Here is a 26,938-nt window from a genome sequence, read left to right as displayed (position 1 = left end):
CTATCAAGCGCCTTGAATATTTTAACAGATCACCCTTTAATTCATGGGGAAAAAGCTAGAATTTGGATGTTTAAATGAATAAAATATTGCACTCTATCAGTGTGTCTATAATTGTTACAACCCTGATCGACAAAAATAGGGCATCCTAAATGTGTTATTCATATCAAGTAACCAATGCTAATGGGCTAATAGGAGTGGAACTGAGGTAGTAATGGGCAGAGTAAGGCGGGTCCTGACATGTCAAGAAACAGGGTGTCAATCAAGCTCCTTAAACTGCAGCGTGAAGATTAGGTGACCAAAGAGAAAGTTGGATGAAACAAGCACTGGCGTTGCCAATAGGTCTCGCAGTAGGAAAGTTGGAGCAATTGGTTTTGTAAATGACATTTTATATTTGTTTTTGTGATTTACAATGCCAATACTTTTAACTTTAGCATATGTGACACTTTTAGTATTTGTAATGTCACATGTTTTGTATTGAGGCTCCTTAAACTGCAGCGTGAAGATTAGGTGACCAAAGAGAAAGTTGGATGAAAAAAATACTTTGATCCGAAGAGGGATAGAAAAGGATTTCTGCCAGGGAGGGTGAGAAGTGACCGATCAAGTCTGCCTCCTTTCATTTAAGTACACCGGAAGAGATGAGAATCTCAAAATAGAGTCGCCGCATACAACAGGTTGAAATATTTATGTAACTGTCCAGAAGGGGCAATAAAATTAATAATACAAGATTGATGTCAAAGTCAGCAACTCAAATCTTGAAACTGAAAGAGAAAAAGAATTATTAAGTAAAAATTAAATATGAATAATTTACAGATATTTGTAGGAGATACATAAATTGTACTTAACATAGATAGTGAGCAGCAAAAGCAGAGGAATAATTCAATCACACTATAAGACTAATATGGATGGGTGAATGCTGATTGGCTATACTATACTGCAGAGATATTCAAACTTTTCCTGGTTGAGCCCCCCCAGCTGAATTCCCCCAGATGTTTGGCCCCCCACCACCCGACCGAAACCTCGGGAATCTGGCACACCACATGATCGACTGCAACGTGCACACCACGGGCCATATCCGGCAAACAATGCTCAATACAACAAGAGTGCCTAGCAAACTGCAGGCCTGAGTGGGTGTGGCGAAACAACAGAGGCGTACCACACAGCTCAAAACACAATCCTCCAAGGCAAAGGAAGTCATCACAACCCTCCCCATCCATCATGTACACCTTGTCATCCACCAACTCCCCCACCATTCATTCTGTCCCTCCATCTGTGCCCCATCCACATCCAAACCTCCATCCATCATCTCACCCATCCATCCCTCCATCCACCCCCTCACCCAATCCATCCCCTCACCAATCCATCCACTTCTCCACCCATCCATCCACCCATCCATCCATCCATCCATCCAACCACTCACCCCTTCACCCAAGCTATCCTCCCACTCATCCATCCACTCCTCCATTCATCCATCCACTCTTCCACCCATCCATCCACTCTTCCACCCATCCATCCACTCCTCCACCCATCCATCCACTCACTCTTCCATCCAACCACCCACCTTCTCACCCATCCAGCCATCCCCCCACCCACTCATCCATCCACCCAGTCACTCATCCGTCCACCCAACCCCCCACTCAGCCATCCACCCACCCATCCATCCCTCCCGCTCTCCACCCTCCCCCCACTCATGCATGCACTCTCTGACCCATCCATCTCCATGCTCCTCTCCTCGCCCATCCATGCACACACCTGCCCATCCACTCTGCCAATCATTCATCCATGTCCTCACTCATCCATCCATCCATCATCCCCCTCTCTCTCCATTCCCCCCTCACCCAGTCACCCATCCCTCCATCCACCCTTCATCCATCCACCCACTCATCCTTCCACTCATTCACTCATGAATCCATCCATTGACCTCTCACCCACCTCTTCACTCCTCCATCCATCCCCCCGTCCATCCACCCTCCTCAATCACCCATCCATCCCCACATCCACCCCTTCACTCATCCTCCATCCATTCATTCATTAACCCCTTCACCCATCAATACATCAATCATCTCTCTCATCCATCCACCCACCGACTCGTCCACCATCCACCCCCCCCATCGGTCCATCCACCATTTCACTGATCCATCCATCCCTCCACCCATCCATCTACCCTTCCAACCATACACACATCCATCCACTCCCATCCATCCCTCCACTCATGCATCCATCCTCTCTCCCACCATCCATCCACCCCATCACCCATCCATCCCCTCACTCATCCAACCATGTCACCCACACATCCACCATTCCACCCATCACTCCACCCATACATCCACCACTCCACCCATACATCTATTCACCCACATGGCAACATAACGGACGTCTGGTGGCCGGCTCCACCCGACATCCCTCACACATTTGATGATTCAAATTCGAATCTGCAGACCAACATCCCTGAACACAGACACTTCGGTGCCCCACACAAAGATCCTCATTAGTTGATGACCGCAGACCAGAGCCCACCGTCTCGATTCATGGCCCAAACCCGGATTGCAACCTCTCCCTCCCGTCCCAAAATAACTGAAGGACTCCCGCCCCTCCCCCTCACTCCCATCCCTCTTGAAAGGCTGGGGCCCTGGGCCAGAGCCCACCCCGCCCGTGCCTCAAACCCTCTCCGGAAACCTTCTCTCTCTTCTTGGAAGAGCTAACTCTCCCAGGAGGGGGCCAATTCACGGAGTCGACAGCTTCAGCTGCAGTAGGAGGCAAGGGGTCTCCTCTGCTAAAGCTGAAAGCGTGTCTGTTTGTTTGCTTTCGTTTTTAGCAGAGGAGACTCCTTGCCTGCACTGCAGCCGAAGCTGTCATGAATTGGCCCCCTCCTGGGAGAATCACCCAGACAAAGGAACGGGCACAAAGGGAAGATCGGAGTGGAGCGCGCGCCCCCCTGGGATGGGGCCGCGCCCCCCCAGGGGGGCGCGACCCACAGTTTGAAGAACCCTGCTATATTGCTTTGTTGGGATTTGTAGCTTCACCCTATTCTTGGATCTTGTACTTTTACATGAATACATGCGTTTCATTGAAGATGTTTATTAGCTGCTGAGAAATAAAGCTTAATAAGCCACTGCATAATTTGAATCATCTGGTCCTGATACAGAATCCGAAACTCCTACAATGTTAATTGATGACCTAGTCAAGCCCTTCATTGAAACACATGTTGAGTATGACACAGAGAGAAAAAACGCATGCTGAATCTCAATGCGCTCCCCTGATTACGATGGCATTGCACTCACTCAACGTTCGAAACCTAGGACCATTGTGAATTTTAATTGAAATGTATTTTACATCACAACTCTTTTCCTTACACTTTGCACATTTCACTGTACACATCTGAAACCTGTCCAAACTTTTCAAATACATTTTCAAATTCCTCAAAAACCCTTCACAATTAGTAAGGTCTGATTATTGCACAACAAGGCTTCCCATTTTTAGCTTAACCCAGCCGCTTTTCCTGAAGCAAACAAAACTTCTTCGCCACATTATTCACCACTTCCTTTTCGTAATGTATTGAGAAGGCACTTCCATTCCTTCAAATCGTTGCCGGTATTATACAAGGCATTAAAACCTGGTTCAGGGTTCAGGTTTATGGTCACCCCTGCTAGAGCCTCAAGTTACAGGTTTTACCCCTTTTGATTAGATCATATAACATTGAACATTCCACAACAGGATGGAAGAAACCACCTAATATCTATTGTACAGTTATGTGTGGGTCATGTACAAATACTCCCAATACACCACACCTATTTTACAGAAGATGCAAATCAAACTTGAGCAGCCTTCCATTCTATACATGCACTTACTGCTTCGATATTGAAAAATTCATTATAGGATAATTGGGTTTGATCACTTTTCCATTCATTTCCCAAGAAAGCATAGCAACAATGTCTTCAAATCCTGGGGAAAGGCTAGACATAGATAGGAAATACTAATGTACTACTATATATGGAAAGTAAAGATTATGACTAAAGAAAACCACACATCACACAAACAAATGGGGTTTTATGCACACAACTCACCAATGAACCAATACCTTGCAACAGCTTCCTGAGATGGCTTCTTTAATGAAGGAAATACACTCATCCAAGTAGCTCAGGAGGTCAGTGCTGGGGTCATCTAAGGCAAAAACAAACTTTGTATGGAAAAAAGATAAAGTCTGTGGAGCCTCCTTGTCTACCGTGAGCACATGGGTGATTCCTGCATCTTGCAGACGCCCTGGATCTGCCACATCTTCAGCACCACCTATGAAAACACCAGGCTGGACTTCAATCATTTTGTGCCTGAGACAATCTTCTGCAGTCCTGGTTTAAGCCACTGGGTTCCTAGACAATCAAATACAGAAAAGTCAAAGAAAATGATTTATTGAATGCGATTCCATGGAACTGTTGGATTGAACTACTGAATACGCCCTACAGAACCCTAACAATTATAGACCACACAAGTTATAGTGCAAGGCTTTCTATGCTGCAGTGCAATTTTCTTGTTTCATGACCCATTTTGAGCCGCTAATTCGCTCCATCGCCTCACAGATGCTGTTATCGGTCTTGGACTTCAGCATGAAGACCTAATGCATTCAGAATATTGATTTGAGTCCACTGACCTATTCAGAATAACACCACCATTAACAATTATTTGCACATAAATCGTCCCCGACTGTAAACATTGTCCATAATGTCATAAAGTGCAAGTTCCTTTAATATGGGAAAGTTAGATTTCCAATACAAACAATGAAAGAGACAAAAGCAACTATCTAGACCCACACAGTTTGAAGCACTGAATAAATGAGATTAAATAGCAGCAGGAAAATAAAATGAAACAGTTTAAGAGTTAATTTAGTCGGTGGTTAGAAAATAAGTGGGGTATTCATGAAAGATTTTGTAGGGACGATAAGGTGAAAGGAGTGTGAGTTTTTTCTTTTTATATCCAAATGTTATTAATTTTGAAATAAGCAAGAACAACACAATCTAAAGTTTACTTATTTAGGAAGTGAGAATCACATCAACAGGGCTGGGAGAAATAAACCAGTAATGTACCAGCATATAATATAATGTGCCCACTATTTACCCCACACCTACTTGTGTTTCTGGGCAAAGCCTCTGCAAACATAAATCGATTTTGGTGCACCAGTCCATCGTCACTCACCACGTTAGAGTGGTCGAAGGAGTTAAATTTTACGCAATGTCTCTTTTAGCATGTACTGTCACAATACCCAATAAGGTGCAAGATCCCCTTGATCCCCAAAAATCATCCACAATACCCGGAAATGCAATTCTTGGGTATGGTTTCACTCGTTCCCCAATCACCTGCATAAGTGAGGCAAAGGCCCCAAGCCAGTACTGCATAATAGGGGGACTAAATGGAAAAAAATAGCCCCCCCTCCACCGTATTGGCATCGATTACAGATCGGTGAAGCCAGCTTATTTGCTCAATAAAATCGGACACCAGTGAGATAGGATATGTAGAAGTATTTTTGTTGTCCGAGTTTGAGTCTGGATGGGATAACCAATATTCTGGAGGATATACAGGAATCTTCCAGTCTCCAGTCGTATATAGTGGGTGGATCCCTGCTTGGGGGACACCCTCATGTGGCACTACCCAAACAGAGTTCCACTAGGGAAAGATACCTTTGGAAAGGGGAGGTTCTCCCCTTTCCAATGCTACCTCCCTTCATCTAGACGATTGCTAGGAGGGGTGGGATATGACTGAGCACCGATGTAATCAACAACTGATAGCCCACATTGAAACCCATAAGCGCCTACACCCGTCGCAGTTGGGCTTCCGTGCTTTACACTCTACGGAGTCAGCCCTGCTCTTCTCCACAGAGGCTCTTCGGAGGCATGTGGATGAGGGTCATACCGCGGCACTGCTTCTTCTTGATCTCAGTACCTCGTTTGACACTGTGGCGCATCACACCTTGCTGCAGTGTCTAAAGAAGGGTAGAGTGGTAGGGAAGGCATGGGACTGGCTGGAATCATTTCTCCACAAGCGCAGTTTTTGAGTTGAACAAAGGCTCCATAGGTCTAAGGCTATTAATTTGTATCAAGGGGTTCCGCAAGGTTCCAGCCTGAGCCCTGCCCTTTTTAATCTTTATGTGGCGCCTGTGGCTATAAAAACTGAGCAATATGGGGTGGAAGTGGTGACTTACGCAGATGACACTCAGCTGGCTGTGGCTTTGACACAGCCAGCTGAGAATGCAGCCAGCAATTTTGCGTCTTGTCTACAAGACCTTGCTGCTTGGATGGTCGACAACTGTCCAAGATTGAACGGCGACAAAACTGAGGGGCTGATTGTGGGCAAAACACAGTCAGTCTGGACCTCAGCCTGGTGGCCCCAGACACTCGGGCCATTACCTGTGCCAAAGGATCAAGTTAAGAATCTTGGAATCTGGATCGATTCCAAAATTTCCTATGACTATCACACCAGACGTGTGGCTGGTACTTGTTTTGGTATTCTGCGTAGTCTTAGAAAGACGCTGGATCTGCTCCCTGTTACAGCCAGGAAAGCCCTAGTCCATGCTTTGGTCACTTCTAGGCTGGACTATGGGAATGTCCTCTATCTGGGAGCTAATGTGAAATGTCTCCAGCGACTACAACACATCCAGAACGCTGCCGCCTGCCTGGTGTTGATCCTGCCCAAAAGAACCGCCTCAAAAAAAGCCCTGGAGTCGCTGCACTAGCTGCAAATTAGGGAGCGCGTCCAGTTTAAAGTCCTCTGTGTCAGCCACAGGATTGCGCAGGGGAAAGGTCCTCGCTTCCTTCGCAATCTATTAACACCCTATACCCCAACTCGACTTTTGATATCTCACGGGGCTGGCTTGATGCAGGTTCCTAAAATCAGAAGAGCTAGAATGGGAGGTAGATCCTTCCGATTTCTGACTGCCCGTCGGTGGAATACTCTTCCCCACATGCTTCGCATGGAAGCCTCAGAGGTGGTTTTTCGCAAAGAACTAAAAACCTATTTATTCCCTAGGGGCTAGGCAAATTTGGGGCGGGTTGGGGAGACTGTAAGAGTTTGGTAGGTTTGGGGCCAATGGCTAGCGCGGGGACACACTGGATAGTGTAACCAGGCGCTGTATAAGCTCAGATTATTAATATTATTATTATTATGTGAAAGTAAATTTGCCAATCAGCTCATTTTACTTTCACTTTAATTACATCGCATTGACATCATAACAGAGAAAAAAACAGCAGCAGATTGCCTCCTGGCCTTCTTTCTTGACCAGAGGGAACAGAAGGTCAAATTGGGAGAGTTTCTATTCCTGCCCTTACCTGTGCAATGTGGGGTCCCACACGGGTCAGCCTTGAGTCCCACGCTATTTAACATCTATGTGGCCCCACTTGCCAGGTTAGTAAGATCTTATGGGATGGAGGTGGTATCGTACGCCGATGACACCCAGATTATGGTGTCCCTCTCCCACTCGGCTAGTACCTCCGCTGTCAGCTTCAGGAACTGCATGGAGGCAGTCTCGCAGTGGATGATCTTAAATTCACTGAAGCTGAATGGAGAGAAAACTGAGGTCCTGATTTTTGGTGAAAATCAGGACATTTGGTCATTTGACTGGTGGCCATCATCCCTTGGAACCTGCCCATCACCCACGAACTCAGCACGTAATTTGGGCGTGATGATCGACCCCTCACTTTTTATGACACAGCAGGTGAACAGGACTGTCGCCACTTGCTGGGGTGTCATTAGGACTCTCAGGAAAATTACCCACTACCTTTCCCTGCAAGCCCGCAAACAGATCGAGGTTGCCTTAGTCGCTTCGCGGCTGGACTATTGTAACACGCTATACTTCGGCGTAAATAAAGGCCTTATACAACGCCTGCAGTCTGTCCAGAATGCGGCGGCCAGATTTGTGCTCGATGCCCCTAGGCTTTCGTCCGCTACAGCCGCTAGGAAGAACCTGCATTGGCTCCCGATCCAGTCCAGGATCTCTTTTAAGATCATGTGCCTGGTCGATGGGGCCCTGTCCAGCGAATGCGCTGGGGGAGTGAAGGCTCTGCTGACTCACTATGTCCCTTGCAGGAGCCTTCGCTCCTCCAGCAAGACCCTCCTGTTGGTGCCTCGATTTCGCAGAGCCAAATGGGCCCTAAACTGTGGAACACTCTACCCTCTGAATTAAAAACTCAACCGTCCATCTCGCTGTTCAGGAAGGCATTAAAGACATGGCTATTTGCCGAGGCATATCGGTAACCTGGTTTTGGGCTCCTACTCCACTCTTTTTTTTAGGCGCCTTGATGCCCACCGGGCTAAATTTGCGCGGTACAAGATTGTTTTCATTCATTCATTCATTGCTGGAGTAGCTATTCCCCAGCAGCCCACGTTGTAAATAGTAAAAGGAAATCCCTCTGGTGCTGTCTCTCATGCCAGGTTTTTCTGGATCCATCCTTAGCACCTGAGAGGAGGTGCCGAAGACTGATTCAGCACATCCTTAGCCCCCAGGAGACTAAAAATAATGTATATGCAAATTTATTGGAAGAGTATAGATATTATGGGGGTTTGTAACTGTCTTGTGTGCACTTTTCTGCCTTCTTCTGCAGGTGAGGGAGCTAATGATCACCAATTGCTAATGAGCTGTCGCTTATCTTGCAAAGTTTTTCTTAGTATGTTTAATAAGCAGTAGTTTCTGTCACTATATCTGTCGGATTTCAATGTTTCACTGTAAGACCTTCTTGTTTGCGGAGAACCTGGGTATTCTGGAACTTATAGTAAATATTTGAACATGGTTGCACAAACTAACTTGGAAAATTAAAATTACTAAAGGGGAATATGTGTGAAAGGAAACATCCGGATATATTAAGGCTGAAGAGGATTTAAGAACATCAAATCTGCATACAAGGTGGAGAATAAAGCTTGAGAGAAAGGATTACTTGCACATGGTGAATAATGAACCAACAGGAGGGAAGTCAATAGAGTTTGTGGGAAATAGTGAGAGAAGTTGTGTTGTTAATGACGTTTTTAGTTGGTAAAGAACCAATACTGGCAAGGCTTTTTATTTTAACCTGCCTCGTAATTGGGTAGGTTCATGTTTTCTTGCTTTGGTATTCCCATTGGTTTACCATGTGAATGAGATGAGTGATGCTGTTGGATTGAAGAGAGTTAAGAGCGTTTTTGTAAGTTTGTGCTAGATGTATTAAGGGATAGAACTCCATCTATTCATGTTGCTATGAATGATGTAAAAATGTGAAGATTATCTATGCTTATTAACTGGCAGGCTTCTAACGTTGCATATGCATTAACACATATAAATAATAAATGAATTATTAATGCATGTGAGGATTATGAGAACCGATTAGCGCTAGATTTCCTTCTCACCAAAGAAGGCAGTATTTGTAGGGTTATGAAGGTGAGAGAGTGGTGCATCTTGATCCCAGATAACAGTAAGCTTATATGTTGATAAAAACGTATCTTTCTCGTGAAGTCAAAGCTTTGGAAGAATATGGCTTTTGGTAATCTGTAGGTCCCTAGGTTGGTAGCTTTGGAAGAACATGGCTTTTGGGAATCTGTAGGTCTCTGGGTTGGTGAGACTGAAAAGGGTTTTAGTAAGATTGGTGACTGGTTTGATAGCTTGGGTGGGGGCATGCTAAGGATTTTACCAACATTGTGATTATTTTGCTGATTTGTGGAATTGCTCTGTTTCACTCATTCAAATTCTCTGAATTAACATTTCTAAAATGTGGGTATCTTTCAAAACTAAGAGGATTGAACTGGAGACACAAGATACCAGAGATTGAGTAAATAATCAACTTGTTTACTTTCTTTTACCATGCAGAACACTTTTCCGTCCCAACAGGCACATGAATATGCATTCTGGTACTTTTGTCCGGCATTCATTTATCAGCCAGAAACTAAAGTCAAGTGTGCTGCACAGCTAGGGTTCAAACAACTGCTGGTACTTAAAGTTGTCTCAGAAGCTCAGGACTTCAGGGAAGCCCATCTTTTGAATCCTGATGTTACCCAACATCCTGATTTACCTTTCCTTTGTCGTACCTTGAGCAAATCCTCTCTCTTTTAGAAAGCAATTTATTTTTGCATGCTGGGAAGTATATGCCCGTAATCATAATTGGGAAAATCGTAAACTATAGATCCCAAAATGCAAGGAACTGCAGTGCAAAAAAACAAGAATGACAGTTTATCCGAAGGCGTTATTTAAGAAAACATTAATCTGCTTTATCTTTTTTCTTGAACATTAGAAGTAGAATGATTTGAAATGCCCATTTAATTTTAAAATGCAATTTAGGCTAATAAAAAACAGAACTAGAAACAAAGATGCATGAGGCGTATTTTCATAGGAAACCAACACAAACTCAGAAAATGTTAATGTTTTGGTCTAAAAAGTAAATCAAATACAAAATAGAAACAGCGGTTATCATTGGTGGAAAGTAGGGGGGTCCCAATTCCAGTAGCGATTTCAGGGCCTGATCGGGGATCCGGCCAACTCAAGGAAATATGCTGAATTTGTCCTGGAGTCCTTTTCTAATAGCAGAACACAACTAAGCAGCTCCCGCACGTTGTCTGCATTCCGTTCGGTGCAGCAACCTTCTGGTAGCAAGGTGGTTTTATTATTTCACTTCCAATCGGGCACAAACAAAGGCCGAATTTCAACAACCATCTTTTGTTCAAATATCCTGTCTGGAGGCCATTTGGAGCCTACCATCTTGCTGATAATGCAACAGAAAGAAACAAAAGTACATAGCTGATCACTTCATACGTACTTTTCAGAAACTATGACTCAGAGGCAGGTTTTTGACATTCTTCAACCCCCTTACATCCTCAAGAAAGACTGCACTGCAAGAATGAGATATTTATCTATGTGTATGAGTAATAATACTAAATAATGATTTTAATGGCACATACTAATTTATGTTTTATCGCGTAAGCATGTTTAAACCACTGGTGGTTTATAATTAAAATCAAAATAGCCAAAATAGCCATAGTCAACCGACGAACGCCACGACCGAACCACCGCCCCCCACCACCACCCTTCGCGCCTGGACTCCGATCAGCACCGAAGACCGCTCCGGATCTCCGACCGACCCCTGCCCTCACCACGTCTTCAACAAGGCCTACGCTGTCATCGCACCCCACCTGCGGGACATCATCAACACCTCCTTCGGCACCGCTACCTTCCCGGAGAGCAGGAAGCACGTCGAACTCAGCGCCCTACTCAAGAAGCCATCGGCCGACCCCACCGACCACAAGAACTACCGCCCCATCTCACTGCTCCAGTTTCCTGCAAAAGTCATCGAGAAGACCGTCAACAAGCAGCTGGCCGCCTTCCTCGAGACGAACGGATCCCTCGACCCCTCGCAGTCTGGCTTCCGGGCTAACCACAACACCGAGACCGCCCTGATCGCAGCCACCGATGACATCCGAGCGCTGCTCGACAACAGAGAAACAGCGGCCCTCATCCTCCTCGACCTCTCCGCGGCCTTCAACACTGTCTGCCACCGTACCCTAGTACAATGCCTCAGCAACGTCGGATCCTGCGCATGCTACGTAAGATCTTCCGGTGGATCCCCACCGAGACCAGACCAGGAAGACGGTCACCCAGGCCCTTGTCACCAGCCGTCTGGACTACGGCAACTCCCTCTACGCCGGAACCACCGCCAAACTCCAGAAGAGACTCCAGCGGATCCAGAACGCCTCAGCACGACTCATCCTGGACACCCCCCGTCGCAGCCACATCTCCGGACACCTAAGAGACCTGCACTGGCTCCCAGTCAACAAGAGAATCACCTTCCGTCTCCTCACCCACCCACGCACACAAAGCCCTACACAACCAAGGCCCAGGATACCTCAACAGCCGCCTCAACTTCTACGCTCCCAAACGCCAGCTTCGATCGACCAGCCACGCCCTCGCCGCCGTCCCCCGCATCCGAAGAGCCACCACAGGGGGGCGGTCCTTCTCCTACCTCGCCGCCAAGACATGGAACTCCCTCCCCACCCACCTCCGCCTGACCTAGGACCACCACGCCTTCAGGAAGCAACTCAAGACCTGGCTGTTCGAGCAGTAGCGGACCCCCCTCCCCCAGCGCCTTGAGACCCTCTGGGTGAGTAGTGCGCTATATAAATGCGATGATTGATTGATTGATTGAATAGAGGCTTGTGATGGATACGAGGCACAGGAATTTTGGCCTTGGGTTTCTTCAGGAAAACTTGCACATTAGGACTGGCATGTAATGCACTCTTATTACTTTGTGAATGTATTTGATTGAGACTGTAGTAATGTGACACTAAGGAACCACGGTGGTGAAGCAAGATATTGGTAGCAATGTAAGTTATAGGTATTGTCCTTACATAATGATGGTTTCGTTATTTATTTCTTTAGAGACTCCTGTGGAAGCGACCCTTGTGTCCCGGAATGTATAAGGCAACACACGGATACCGATGGAGTAATGTTAAAACAACATTCATCTGCATAACTCTTTTGTTTTATGGTTGTTTGACTGTACACTTTGAAGAAGTGTGTTAATGGAAAATTTCACAAGACTTTTTATGTATATAAATAATATGAGTAATCCGAAAAGAATGAAAAACAAATGGGTTAAGATTATTTGTTATAAAAATGTAAAAGTGTTATTTTAAATTGTTGACATACACACAGCTGTGCACAGTTACTCAGGTACACGAGCAATTGAACTTACACGATCTGCTTTGGAGCAGGCACATTAATCCTCCTTGCTACTTTAGGAGTCAATACTGTGATCGGACAAAACACAGAAATCTCCAAGATCTGCATTAACTACCAGTTGTTTTACCGCTTATAATCTCCTCAAAAATGCTGGCCATACAAAGATCTGTGCAGCAGGTTTATTAACCCTATTAGATACTTAAAATACAGAATCTTTGATACCGATTAAGTACGAAAGAACTTTCAAATAGGTGAGTTTAGACTACCAGATGTACAAAACTATCAATATTGATGAGTTCTTCTCAGTGCACTGTTCTAATACGCTATTAATATCAACGCTCCACGTGCTAAAGAAACACAGTGGGACGTTTGCTTCAAATCCAGCATCCAGCACACCCATATACTCACCAGTGGCACAGTGTGGCTTCACATCCAGCCAAAGAGGGCTGCAGTTACAGCAGGAACCAGGGGAAAGGCATGACATCACCATTGACTCACGGCAGCATGCTCAGAGTACACATAGCGTCTTGTCTACGATTGGCCAATTTCCTCTTGATTCTGACGGGCTCATCTGTTCTTCATTCTGACTGGCTCCTCTCTTCTTGATTTCTAATCTGATCCTCTGTTCTTGATTCCGACTGGCTTATCTCTTCTTGATTCTGATTGGCTCCTCTCTTCTTGATTCTGACTGGCTCCGCTTCTGATTCAGGAGCTGCCTGGCGGAAATCCCCTGTCGTTCTTTTCCGTGAGGACCGTGACGCATAAGGAAGGGGTGTTGGCGTGTTTATCTCTACACAAGGAATGCATAATATAGCTAAGATAAATAAATGGTTGAGTAAATAACAGGAAATACGATCAATCGTTTCTAATGACATCGGCTTTGTTGTTCGATGTGGTTTTTTGCTAATAAATAGTTTCTTGAACCTTTCTCACAGTAGTCTTTGAAGCTGTGGTGTATATAATTTATTTATTTATTTATTTATTTATGCATTTTTATATAGCGCGGACTTTACCCGAAGGCGTCAGAGCGCTTCACATTCGGAACAGAAATGAAACATAATGAGAGACATTACAAAAGAGCAGATTACTAAAACATACGTACTTACATAAGGTAATAGTGACAATTGTGAGCAACCAAAAATACATGAGGTAGTAAGGGTAATAATGACAACTGTGAGCAAACAAAATACTTGAGGTAGTAAAAATTGTGAGCAACCAAAAATACATGAGGTAGTAAAGGTAATAGTGACAATTGTGAGCAAACAAAATACTTGAGGTAGTAAAAAATGATGAACAACCAAAAATACATGAGGTGGTCAAAAGTGCACAAGAGGAAAAGTGACAAGTGTGCAGTTAAAAGAGGCAAATACAAGCAAAATGCCAGCTTCCCTCATGCACAGTGAAGCCAAAGGACGAGAAGTGCAGGGTACTTTTCTGACCGGTCCAGAGGAACAGTCAGTTTTACCATCTTTCCTGACGTGGAAGAAACTTTCAAGTTCTCATGCTCCAGTGAGTGCATTGCAGTGTCTTTGTTCCGACTGCAGGCAGAAGCCTGTGGTACTCGTGTGTTGTTTCTGTAGTGGTCGAGGGAGAGGTCGGCCACAGACCATATCTACAGCGTGCACGGCCTCCGTTCGAAGCATGCTGCTCGGGGTATTTTAGCTTTCACCACATCTGCAACAGATGCAGATCTTCACTGGTCAATTTCAGATGGGTCCTAGGCAATGCGGTTGTGGCCCCTCCACAGCCAAGCGTGCAACGGCTTGACTCTGGAGGCCAAAGTAGGGTGGCCAGATTGTCAGAATTAATAAAAACCGGGACCGGCACAGACATAGAAATAGGACTAACTGTCCAATTAGGTCTCAGGGCATCTATATATATATATATATATATATATATGAGGGATCACAAGTACCCAAGGGTGCAGGGCGCACTCTACATCAGCGCGTTCAAATTGGGGCAAGAAACAGGAACATCCAACGTCAGCAGTGCCTGACGCGTTTCGGGCTACGCCCTTCTTCTGAGGCTCTCTGCACACTCAATGACTGCCGCCAAAAGGACTCCAGAAATACTCCCACTTTTATTCCAAAATGACACTCAGGTGAGTAAACATACTTGCTAAGCATTCTGGGACTGGTAGTCCTTGATATGAAACCCCAGTGGGCTGGAAGCAGACATCAAGTGAAATAAGTTCGAATTCACGGGTGCTTCTGCTCAGTTCTCACCCTTTCCAGTTGACGCCAGATGAATCTGCCACACTGATCAAAACACCAGCAGCAGGCGGACCCGCCAGAAATCCACGGTGGTGCGCCCCCCGGCCGGGTCGACCGGAATATATGAAGGTTCACAAGTACCCAAGGGTGCAGGGCGCACTCTACATCAGCGCGTTCAAATTGGGGCAAGAAACAGGAACATCCAACGTCAGCAGTGCCTGACGCGTTTCGGGCTACGCCCTTCTTCTGAGGCTCTCTGCACACTCAATGACTGCCGCCAAAAGGACTCCAGAAATACTCCCACTTTTATTCCAAAATGACACTCAGGTGAGTAAACATACTTGCTAAGCATTCTGGGACTGGTAGTCCTTGATATGAAACCCCAGTGGGCTGGAAGCAGACATCAAGTGAAATAAGTTCGAATTCACGGGTGCTTCTGCTCAGTTCTCACCCTTTCCAGTTGACGCCAGATGAATCTGCCACACTGATCAAAACACCAGCAGCAGGCGGACCCGCCAGAAATCCACGGTGGTGCGCCCCCCAGCCGGGTCGACCGGAATATATGAAGGTTCACAAGTACCCAAGGGTGCAGGGCGCACTCTACATCAGCGCGTTCAAATTGGGGCAAGAAACAGGAACATCCAACGTCAGCAGTGCCTGACGCGTTTCGGGCTACGCCCTTCTTCTGAGGCTCTCTGCACACTCAATGACTGCCGCCAAAAGGACTCCAGAAATACTCCCACTTTTATTCCAAAATGACACTCAGGTGAGTAAACATACTTGCTAAGCATTCTGGGACTGGTAGTCCTTGATATGAAACCCCAGTGGGCTGGAAGCAGACATCAAGTGAAATAAGTTCGAATTCACGGGTGCTTCTGCTCAGTTCTCACCCTTTCCAGTTGACGCCAGATGAATCTGCCACACTGATCAAAACACCAGCAGCAGGCGGACCCGCCAGAAATCCACGGTGGTGCGCCCCCCGGCCGGGTCGACCGGAATATATGAAGGTTCACAAGTACCCAAGGGTGCAGGGCGCACTCTACATCAGCGCGTTCAAATTGGGGCAAGAAACAGGAACATCCAACGTCAGCAGTGCCTGACGCGTTTCGGGCTACGCCCTTCTTCTGAGGCTCTCTGCACACTCAATGACTGCCGCCAAAAGGACTCCAGAAATACTCCCACTTTTATTCCAAAATGACACTCAGGTGAGTAAACATACTTGCTAAGCATTCTGGGACTGGTAGTCCTTGATATGAAACCCCAGTGGGCTGGAAGCAGACATCAAGTGAAATAAGTTCGAATTCACGGGTGCTTCTGCTCAGATCTCACCCTTTCCAGTTGACGCCAGATGAATCTGCCACACTGATCAAAACACCAGCAGCAGGCGGACCCGCCAGAAATCCACGGTGGTGCGCCCCCCGGCCGGGTCGACCGGAATATATGAAGGTTCACAAGTACCCAAGGGTGCAGGGCGCACTCTACATCAGCGCGTTCAAATTGGGGCAAGAAACAGGAACATCCAACGTCAGCAGTGCCTGACGCGTTTCGGGCTACGCCCTTCTTCTGAGGCTCTCTGCACACTCAATGACTGCCGCCAAAAGGACTCCAGAAATACTCCCACTTTTATTCCAAAATGACACTCAGGTGAGTAAACATACTTGCTAAGCATTCTGGGACTGGTAGTCCTTGATATGAAACCCCAGTGGGCTGGAAGCAGACATCAAGTGAAATAAGTTCGAATTCACGGGTGCTTCTGCTCAGTTCTCACCCTTTCCAGTTGACGCCAGATGAATCTGCCACACTGATCAAAACACCAGCAGCAGGCGGACCCGCCAGAAATCCACGGTGGTGCGCCCCCCGGCCGGGTCGACCGGAATATATGAAGGTTCACAAGTACCCAAGGGTGCAGGGCGCACTCTACATCAGCGCGTTCAAATTGGGGCAAGAAACAGGAACATCCAACGTCAGCAGTGCCTGACGCGTTTCGGGCTACGCCCTTCTTCTGAGGCTCTCTGCACACTCAATGACTGCCGCCAAAAGGACTCCAGAAATACTCCCACTTTTATTCCAAAATGACACTCAGGTGAGTAAACATACTTGCTAAGCATTCTGGGACTGGTAGTCCTTGATATGAAACCCCAGTGGGCTGGAAGCAGACATCAAGTGAAATAAGTTCGAATTCACGGGTGCTTCTGCTCAGTTCTCACCCTTTCCAGTTGACGCCAGATGAATCTGCCACACTGATCAAAACACCAGCAGCAGGCGGACCCGCCAGAAATCCACGGTGGTGCGCCCCCCAGCCGGGTCGACCGGAATATATGAAGGTTCACAAGTACCCAAGGGTGCAGGGCGCACTCTACATCAGCGCGTTCAAATTGGGGCAAGAAACAGGAACATCCAACGTCAGCAGTGCCTGACGCGTTTCGGGCTACGCCCTTCTTCTGAGGCTCTCTGCACACTCAATGACTGCCGCCAAAAGGACTCCAGAAATACTCCCACTTTTATTCCAAAATGACACTCAGGTGAGTAAACATACTTGCTAAGCATTCTGGGACTGGTAGTCCTTGATATGAAACCCCAGTGGGCTGGAAGCAGACATCAAGTGAAATAAGTTCGAATTCACGGGTGCTTCTGCTCAGTTCTCACCCTTTCCAGTTGACGCCAGATGAATCTGCCACACTGATCAAAACACCAGCAGCAGGCGGACCCGCCAGAAATCCACGGTGGTGCGCCCCCCGGCCGGGTCGACCGGAATATATGAAGGTTCACAAGTACCCAAGGGTGCAGGGCGCACTCTACATCAGCGCGTTCAAATTGGGGCAAGAAACAGGAACATCCAACGTCAGCAGTGCCTGACGCGTTTCGGGCTACGCCCTTCTTCTGAGGCTCTCTGCACACTCAATGACTGCCGCCAAAAGGACTCCAGAAATACTCCCACTTTTATTCCAAAATGACACTCAGGTGAGTAAACATACTTGCTAAGCATTCTGGGACTGGTAGTCCTTGATATGAAACCCCAGTGGGCTGGAAGCAGACATCAAGTGAAATAAGTTCGAATTCACGGGTGCTTCTGCTCAGATCTCACCCTTTCCAGTTGACGCCAGATGAATCTGCCACACTGATCAAAACACCAGCAGCAGGCGGACCCGCCAGAAATCCACGGTGGTGCGCCCCCCGGCCGGGTCGACCGGAATATATGAAGGTTCACAAGTACCCAAGGGTGCAGGGCGCACTCTACATCAGCGCGTTCAAATTGGGGCAAGAAACAGGAACATCCAACGTCAGCAGTGCCTGACGCGTTTCGGGCTACGCCCTTCTTCTGAGGCTCTCTGCACACTCAATGACTGCCGCCAAAAGGACTCCAGAAATACTCCCACTTTTATTCCAAAATGACACTCAGGTGAGTAAACATACTTGCTAAGCATTCTGGGACTGGTAGTCCTTGATATGAAACCCCAGTGGGCTGGAAGCAGACATCAAGTGAAATAAGTTCGAATTCACGGGTGCTTCTGCTCAGTTCTCACCCTTTCCAGTTGACGCCAGATGAATCTGCCACACTGATCAAAACACCAGCAGCAGGCGGACCCGCCAGAAATCCACGGTGGTGCGCCCCCCGGCCGGGTCGACCGGAATATATGAAGGTTCACAAGTACCCAAGGGTGCAGGGCGCACTCTACATCAGCGCGTTCTAATTGGGGCAAGAAACAGGAACATCCAACGTCAGCAGTGCCTGACGCGTTTCGGGCTACGCCCTTCTTCTGAGGCTCTCTGCAGACTCAATGACTGCCGCCAAAAGGACTCCAGAAATACTCCCACTTTTATTCCAAAATGACACTCAGGTGAGTAAACATACTTGCTAAGCATTCTGGGACTGGTAGTCCTTGATATGAAACCCCAGTGGGCTGGAAGCAGACATCAAGTGAAATAAGTTCGAATTCACGGGTGCTTCTGCTCAGTTCTCACCCTTTCCAGTTGACGCCAGATGAATCTGCCACACTGATCAAAACACCAGCAGCAGGCGGACCCGCCAGAAATCCACGGTGGTGCGCCCCCCGGCCGGGTCGACCGGAATATATGAAGGTTCACAAGTACCCAAGGGTGCAGGGCGCACTCTACATCAGCGCGTTCAAATTGGGGCAAGAAACAGGAACATCCAACGTCAGCAGTGCCTGACGCGTTTCGGGCTACGCCCTTCTTCTGAGGCTCTCTGCACACTCAATGACTGCCGCCAAAAGGACTCCAGAAATACTCCCACTTTTATTCCAAAATGACACTCAGGTGAGTAAACATACTTGCTAAGCATTCTGGGACTGGTAGTCCTTGATATGAAACCCCAGTGGGCTGGAAGCAGACATCAAGTGAAATAAGTTCGAATTCACGGGTGCTTCTGCTCAGTTCTCACCCTTTCCAGTTGACGCCAGATGAATCTGCCACACTGATCAAAACACCAGCAGCAGGCGGACCCGCCAGAAATCCACGGTGGTGCGCCCCCCGGCCGGGTCGACCGGAATATATGAAGGTTCACAAGTACCCAAGGGTGCAGGGCGCACTCTACATCAGCGCGTTCAAATTGGGGCAAGAAACAGGAACATCCAACGTCAGCAGTGCCTGACGCGTTTCGGGCTACGCCCTTCTTCTGAGGCTCTCTGCACACTCAATGACTGCCGCCAAAAGGACTCCAGAAATACTCCCACTTTTATTCCAAAATGACACTCAGGTGAGTAAACATACTTGCTAAGCATTCTGGGACTGGTAGTCCTTGATATGAAACCCCAGTGGGCTGGAAGCAGACATCAAGTGAAATAAGTTCGAATTCACGGGTGCTTCTGCTCAGTTCTCACCCTTTCCAGTTGACGCCAGATGAATCTGCCACACTGATCAAAACACCAGCAGCAGGCGGACCCGCCAGAAATCCACGGTGGTGCGCCCCCCGGCCGGGTCGACCGGAATATATGAAGGTTCACAAGTACCCAAGGGTGCAGGGCGCACTCTACATCAGCGCGTTCAAATTGGGGCAAGAAACAGGAACATCCAACGTCAGCAGTGCCTGACGCGTTTCGGGCTACGCCCTTCTTCTGAGGCTCTCTGCACACTCAATGACTGCCGCCAAAAGGACTCCAGAAATACTCCCACTTTTATTCCAAAATGACACTCAGGTGAGTAAACATACTTGCTAAGCATTCTGGGACTGGTAGTCCTTGATATGAAACCCCAGTGGGCTGGAAGCAGACATCAAGTGAAATAAGTTCGAATTCACGGGTGCTTCTGCTCAGTTCTCACCCTTTCCAGTTGACGCCAGATGAATCTGCCACACTGATCAAAACACCAGCAGCAGGCGGACCCGCCAGAAATCCACGGTGGTGCGCCCCCCGGCCGGGTCGACCGGAATATATGAAGGTTCACAAGTACCCAAGGGTGCAGGGCGCACTCTACATCAGCGCGTTCAAATTGGGGCAAGAAACAGGAACATCCAACGTCAGCAGTGCCTGACGCGTTTCGGGCTACGCCCTTCTTCTGAGGCTCTCTGCACACTCAATGACTGCCGCCAAAAGGACTCCAGAAATACTCCCACTTTTATTCCAAAATGACACTCAGGTGAGTAAACATACTTGCTAAGCATTCTGGGACTGGTAGTCCTTGATATGAAACCCCAGTGGGCTGGAAGCAGACATCAAGTGAAATAAGTTCGAATTCACGGGTGCTTCTGCTCAGTTCTCACCCTTTCCAGTTGACGCCAGATGAATCTGCCACACTGATCAAAACACCAGCAGCAGGCGGACCCGCCAGAAATCCACGGTGGTGCGCCCCCCGGCCGGGTCGACCGGAATATATGAAGGTTCACAAGTACCCAAGGGTGCAGGGCGCACTCTACATCAGCGCGTTCAAATTGGGGCAAGAAACAGGAACATCCAACGTCAGCAGTGCCTGACGCGTTTCGGGCTACGCCCTTCTTCTGAGGCTCTCTGCACACTCAATGACTGCCGCCATTGAGTGTGCAGAGAGCCTCAGAAGAAGGGCGTAGCCCGAAACGCGTCAGGCACTGCTGACGTTGGATGTTCCTGTTTCTTGCCCCAATTTGAACGCGCTGATGTAGAGTGCGCCCTGCACCCTTGGGTACTTGTGAACCTTCATATATTCCGGTCGACCCGGCCGGGGGGCGCACCACCGTGGATTTCTGGCGGGTCCGCCTGCTGCTGGTGTTTTGATCAGTGTGGCAGATTCATCTGGCGTCAACTGGAAAGGGTGAGAACTGAGCAGAAGCACCCGTGAATTCGAACTTATTTCACTTGATGTCTGCTTCCAGCCCACTGGGGTTTCATATCAAGGACTACCAGTCCCAGAATGCTTAGCAAGTATGTTTACTCACCTGAGTGTCATTTTGGAATAAAAGTGGGAGTATTTCTGGAGTCCTTTTGGCGGCAGTCATTGAGTGTGCAGAGAGCCTCAGAAGAAGGGCGTAGCCCGAAACCCGTCAGGCACTGCTGACGTTGGATGTTCCTGTTTCTTGCCCCAATTTGAACGCGCTGATGTAGAGTGCGCCCTGCACCCTTGGGTACTTGTGAACCTTCATATATTCCGGTCGACCCGGCCGGGGGGCGCACCACCGTGGATTTCTGGCGGGTCCGCCTGCTGCTGGTGTTTTGATCAGTGTGGCAGATTCATCTGGCGTCAACTGGAAAGGGTGAGAACTGAGCAGAAGCACCCGTGAATTCGAACTTATTTCACTTGATGTCTGCTTCCAGCCCACTGGGGTTTCATATCAAGGACTACCAGTCCCAGAATGCTTAGCAAGTATGTTTACTCACCTGAGTGTCATTTTGGAATAAAAGTGGGAGTATTTCTGGAGTCCTTTTGGCGGCAGTCATTGAGTGTGCAGAGAGCCTCAGAAGAAGGGCGTAGCCCGAAACGCGTCAGGCACTGCTGACGTTGGATGTTCCTGTTTCTTGCCCCAATTTGAACGCGCTGATGTAGAGTGCGCCCTGCACCCTTGGGTACTTGTGAACCTTCATATATTCCGGTCGACCCGGCCGGGGGGCGCACCACCGTGGATTTCTGGCGGGTCCGCCTGCTGCTGGTGTTTTGATCAGTGTGGCAGATTCATCTGGCGTCAACTGGAAAGGGTGAGAACTGAGCAGAAGCACCCGTGAATTCGAACTTATTTCACTTGATGTCTGCTTCCAGCCCACTGGGGTTTCATATCAAGGACTACCAGTCCCAGAATGCTTAGCAAGTATGTTTACTCACCTGAGTGTCATTTTGGAATAAAAGTGGGAGTATTTCTGGAGTCCTTTTGGCGGCAGTCATTGAGTGTGCAGAGAGCCTCAGAAGAAGGGCGTAGCCCGAAACGCGTCAGGCACTGCTGACGTTGGATGTTCCTGTTTCTTGCCCCAATTTGAACGCGCTGATGTAGAGTGCGCCCTGCACCCTTGGGTACTTGTGAACCTTCATATATTCCGGTCGACCCGGCCGGGGGGCGCACCACCGTGGATTTCTGGCGGGTCCGCCTGCTGCTGGTGTTTTGATCAGTGTGGCAGATTCATCTGGCGTCAACTGGAAAGGGTGAGAACTGAGCAGAAGCACCCGTGAATTCGAACTTATTTCACTTGATGTCTGCTTCCAGCCCACTGGGGTTTCATATCAAGGACTACCAGTCCCAGAATGCTTAGCAAGTATGTTTACTCACCTGAGTGTCATTTTGGAATAAAAGTGGGAGTATTTCTGGAGTCCTTTTGGCGGCAGTCATTGAGTGTGCAGAGAGCCTCAGAAGAAGGGCGTAGCCCGAAACGCGTCAGGCACTGCTGACGTTGGATGTTCCTGTTTCTTGCCCCAATTTGAACGCGCTGATGTAGAGTGCGCCCTGCACCCTTGGGTACTTGTGAACCTTCATATATTCCGGTCGACCCGGCCGGGGGGCGCACCACCGTGGATTTCTGGCGGGTCCGCCTGCTGCTGGTGTTTTGATCAGTGTGGCAGATTCATCTGGCGTCAACTGGAAAGGGTGAGAACTGAGCAGAAGCACCCGTGAATTCGAACTTATTTCACTTGATGTCTGCTTCCAGCCCACTGGGGTTTCATATCAAGGACTACCAGTCCCAGAATGCTTAGCAAGTATGTTTACTCACCTGAGTGTCATTTTGGAATAAAAGTGGGAGTATTTCTGGAGTCCTTTTGGCGGCAGTCATTGAGTGTGCAGAGAGCCTCAGAAGAAGGGCGTAGCCCGAAACGCGTCAGGCACTGCTGACGTTGGATGTTCCTGTTTCTTGCCCCAATTTGAACGCGCTGATGTAGAGTGCGCCCTGCACCCTTGGGTACTTGTGAACCTTCATATATTCCGGTCGACCCGGCCGGGGGGCGCACCACCGTGGATTTCTGGCGGGTCCGCCTGCTGCTGGTGTTTTGATCAGTGTGGCAGATTCATCTGGCGTCAACTGGAAAGGGTGAGAACTGAGCAGAAGCACCCGTGAATTCGAACTTATTTCACTTGATGTCTGCTTCCAGCCCACTGGGGTTTCATATCAAGGACTACCAGTCCCAGAATGCTTAGCAAGTATGTTTACTCACCTGAGTGTCATTTTGGAATAAAAGTGGGAGTATTTCTGGAGTCCTTTTGGCGGCAGTCATTGAGTGTGCAGAGAGCCTCAGAAGAAGGGCGTAGCCCGAAACGCGTCAGGCACTGCTGACGTTGGATGTTCCTGTTTCTTGCCCCAATTTGAACGCGCTGATGTAGAGTGCGCCCTGCACCCTTGGGTACTTGTGAACCTTTATATATATATATATATATATATATATATATATATATATATATATATATATATATATATATATATATATATATATATATATATATATATATATATATATATATACTTATATACTACTATTATAAAGAGATAACTTGCACCTTTTGGCCAGGTAAACTCGGGAACCACAGCACCAATTACAACACCCAATACAGCGTTGGAAAGGGCAGTTGCAGCAGAAGGACATAGGCAATGCAGACGCCCACCATATACATTTAAAATGTAAAAGAACCGTGCCAGCAAAGTAGTCCCTTGTGGGCGTGTCTGCATTGTGCTGTGGGTGTGTGCTGGGGGGCGTGACAATCGCTAGGGGCATTCCGTCACGAGTGTTGTTTTTTCTTCCCAGGTTCTATACATTCCTGCTCCCTTTAAATAGTAATTCAGTGGAGGTCCCATTCTCTTAGAACCACCCCAAGCACAGTTATGGGCAAAAATACAACTAAAAGGCCCTGCAAAGCATTATGGGATAAGCTTAGCATAATTTTTAGCATTCATGAAAGGGTTTCAATGTTTTGGAATTTTACTCATCAGGGACATCTTGGGACGACGAGATGAACTGCAGCGTGATGTATAATATTTTAAATGCTATTGCATTTGCCTCATCAGGGACATCTAGGGAAGGCCAGGTGAACTGCAGCTTGATATATAATATTTTAAATGCTATTGCATTTGCATCATCAGGGACATCTAGGGACATGAGGTGAACTGCAGGTTGATGTGAAATATTTTAAATTATTTGTTCCTCCACTGAAATGTCCATCGTAGTTGGAACAGCAAAATATTTGGGGTGGGCATGGTCCATAAGGAGGAGGGCTCTATCCCTTAATGTGTTTTGAATTTTACATTTTCCTTTGTTTGACTTACCCCTGCAGACATCTACTGGGAGATATATATGAATTTTAACTACAAAATGCGGCTAATATGTATGGTATGAGTTTTTATTCAAACTTTGGGAATGGTCCGTAACGCGGAGGTTTCTATACCTCAACCTGCATCTAGTTTTCGCATATTATGAAAAAGCTTATTTTATTTTAATTGGTAACAATTTTTATGCTAATATATTATGTATTTCCAATTACAAATCTTTGTAACAGAATGTTTGAAGTTTTAAAAAATGTATGAATTTATATGTTTGTGCTTTTATGAGTGTATAACTCGAATAAAGCTTTTTCAATCACAAATATTTTAAATGCCATTGCATTTGCCTCATCAGGGACATCTAGGGACCATGAGGTGAACTGCAGCTTGATGTATAATATTTTAAATGCTATTGCATTTGCCTCTTGGGGACAACTGGGGAGAACGAGGTGAACTGCAGCTCTTTGTAGAATTATTTGGATACTATAATATTCACTTCCCACTGCTAATCTCGTCCCATAATGGTTTGCAGGGGCTTGATCTCAAAATCATCACCTCTCTCACTGCTTGCTGGAAGCTAATTTCACTTTTGTGAAATGACTATATGCATTTTAGCATGTAGAAATACTTGTTATTTTACCTTGAATATATGAGGTTTCTGTTTTAATAATTGGAAATCTGACGGAACGAAATATTGCAGATTTATTGTACCAAGTTCGCGCCAGTTCCGCTCACCCCTACTTTAAATACCCCTGCACCCCATAATCATAACCCACCCTTACTCTATAAAATACCCCAACACCCTTAAACACTAACATATCTTAACCCTATAAATATACCCTGTACCCCAAAACCCAAACCTATCCCTAAACCCTAAAAATACCCTTGTACCCCAAAACCTAGCCCTGAACCCTATAAATACCCCTGTACCTCAAAACCCAAACATACCCCTGAACCCTAAAAATACCCCTGGACCCCAAAACCCAAACCTACCCCTGAACCCTAAAATACCCCTGTACCCCAAAACCCAAACCTAGCCCATAACCCTTAAAATACCCCTGTACCCCAAAACCCAAACCTACCCCTGAACCCTAAAAATACCCCTGTACCCCAAAACCCAAACCTAGCCCAGAACCCTAAAATACCCCTGTATCCCAAAACCCAAACCTAGCCCTGAACCCTAAAAATACCCCTGTACCCCAAAACCCAAACCTAGTCCTGAACCCTTAAAATACCCCTGTACCCCAAAACCCAAACCTACCCCTGAACCCTAAAAATACCCCTATACCCCAAAACCCAAACCTAGCCCTGAACCCTAAAAATACCCCTGTACCCCATAACCCAAAACTATATCTGAACCATTAAAATACCCAAACACCCCAAAACATATACCTCATTACCCCAAAACATATATCCCTATACCCATACTTGCCTTATCAAAACATTTTTAAAATACATGCTTTTACCATTCATGCATTTACAACGAATTTCGTTGTAAATGTATGCGTGGTAAAAGCATAAAAAATGTAATGCCATGCGTTATAATGGCATTGCGGAGTCATGGTACTTTCGTAATGAAAGTATGCAGAGTGATGGTATGCGGAAAGAAATTTGCGGAATAATGGGTGTTTACCCTCCCCCGTAAGTACATTGGTGGCACGGCGGCCCACATCTCCAGCAACATACTCATATTTTTTCACCACCAATTGGAAAAATGCACAGGTCTCTCTCATTGATGCCCAGCACCGACATATACTTTTAGACACACCTCCCACCACAAGTTCTAGAATTGCGAACTTTAGAGATGGGGAGCCACGTTCGAATCTCGGCATCAGCTCAACATCCTGTGTTTCCAGGCAAATCGCTTTGTCTCCCCGTGCCTACCACAAATGAATGTGTTCTTCTGTAATGTAAATTCTGCTCATTCCATGTTGTCGAGTTCGCGCTATATAATATTGCAAGGAAAATAAAGTAGGGAAACTCGATTTCACACACTACTGAACGCGCACTCTTAAGTGCATCAGCAGTGCACTGTGAATCGGAGCGTTTCACAGGCCTGTCACAGATAAGAAATGCTATCAAAATGAAATCCTACGAAACAATATACTACTGGCCTGCAGCAATTCATACCCGGACAACGTCGGGACGGCTGCTAGTCTTAAATACAAATATATGTGTGTACTTTAAAAAAAAATGTATTTTCCCATTTCCTCACGTTCTGCGAAGAGCTCCAGGGTCCGGCTGCTGGTGGGCCTGGCCTTTCCCTATGACCTGTAAGTCTCACAATGTTTCTGCAACTTTAATTGGTTACTATCTACAGCTGTCATCGTTGTGATTATTTAAAGAGTACCTGTTAGCTGTATACTCAGCAGGACAGTGTCTGCACTTGT

General features: G+C 47.0%; 1 protein-coding gene across 2 annotated transcripts in view; it reads right to left on the bottom strand.

Annotated features, from left to right (window-relative positions):
- The window catches only part of DUSP12 (dual specificity phosphatase 12), a 154,881-nt gene extending 141,581 nt beyond the window's left edge, over nucleotides 1-13,300 (bottom strand). Inside the window, exons 1-2 of one of the 2 annotated variants that reach the window (XM_086953170.1) lie at nucleotides 13,085-13,300; nucleotides 4,062-4,364 (exon numbers count right to left, since the gene is read on the bottom strand). In XM_086953170.1, the coding sequence (XP_086809296.1) occupies nucleotides 4,062-4,315 (254 nt within the window). In that variant the 5' untranslated portion in view covers nucleotides 4,316-4,364; nucleotides 13,085-13,300. The remainder of the gene's footprint in view (nucleotides 1-4,061; nucleotides 4,365-13,084) is intronic. The other variant, XM_086953171.1, reaches the window with a different exon arrangement.
- Nucleotides 13,301-26,938: the final 13,638 nt, after the last annotated feature.

Source organism: Lissotriton vulgaris, chromosome 1_2, assembly GCF_964263255.1.
Source record: "Lissotriton vulgaris chromosome 1_2, aLisVul1.2, whole genome shotgun sequence".
Taxonomy (NCBI): Eukaryota; Metazoa; Chordata; class Amphibia; order Caudata; family Salamandridae; genus Lissotriton; species Lissotriton vulgaris.
This window is presented reverse-complemented; position numbering and strand designations above follow the sequence as displayed.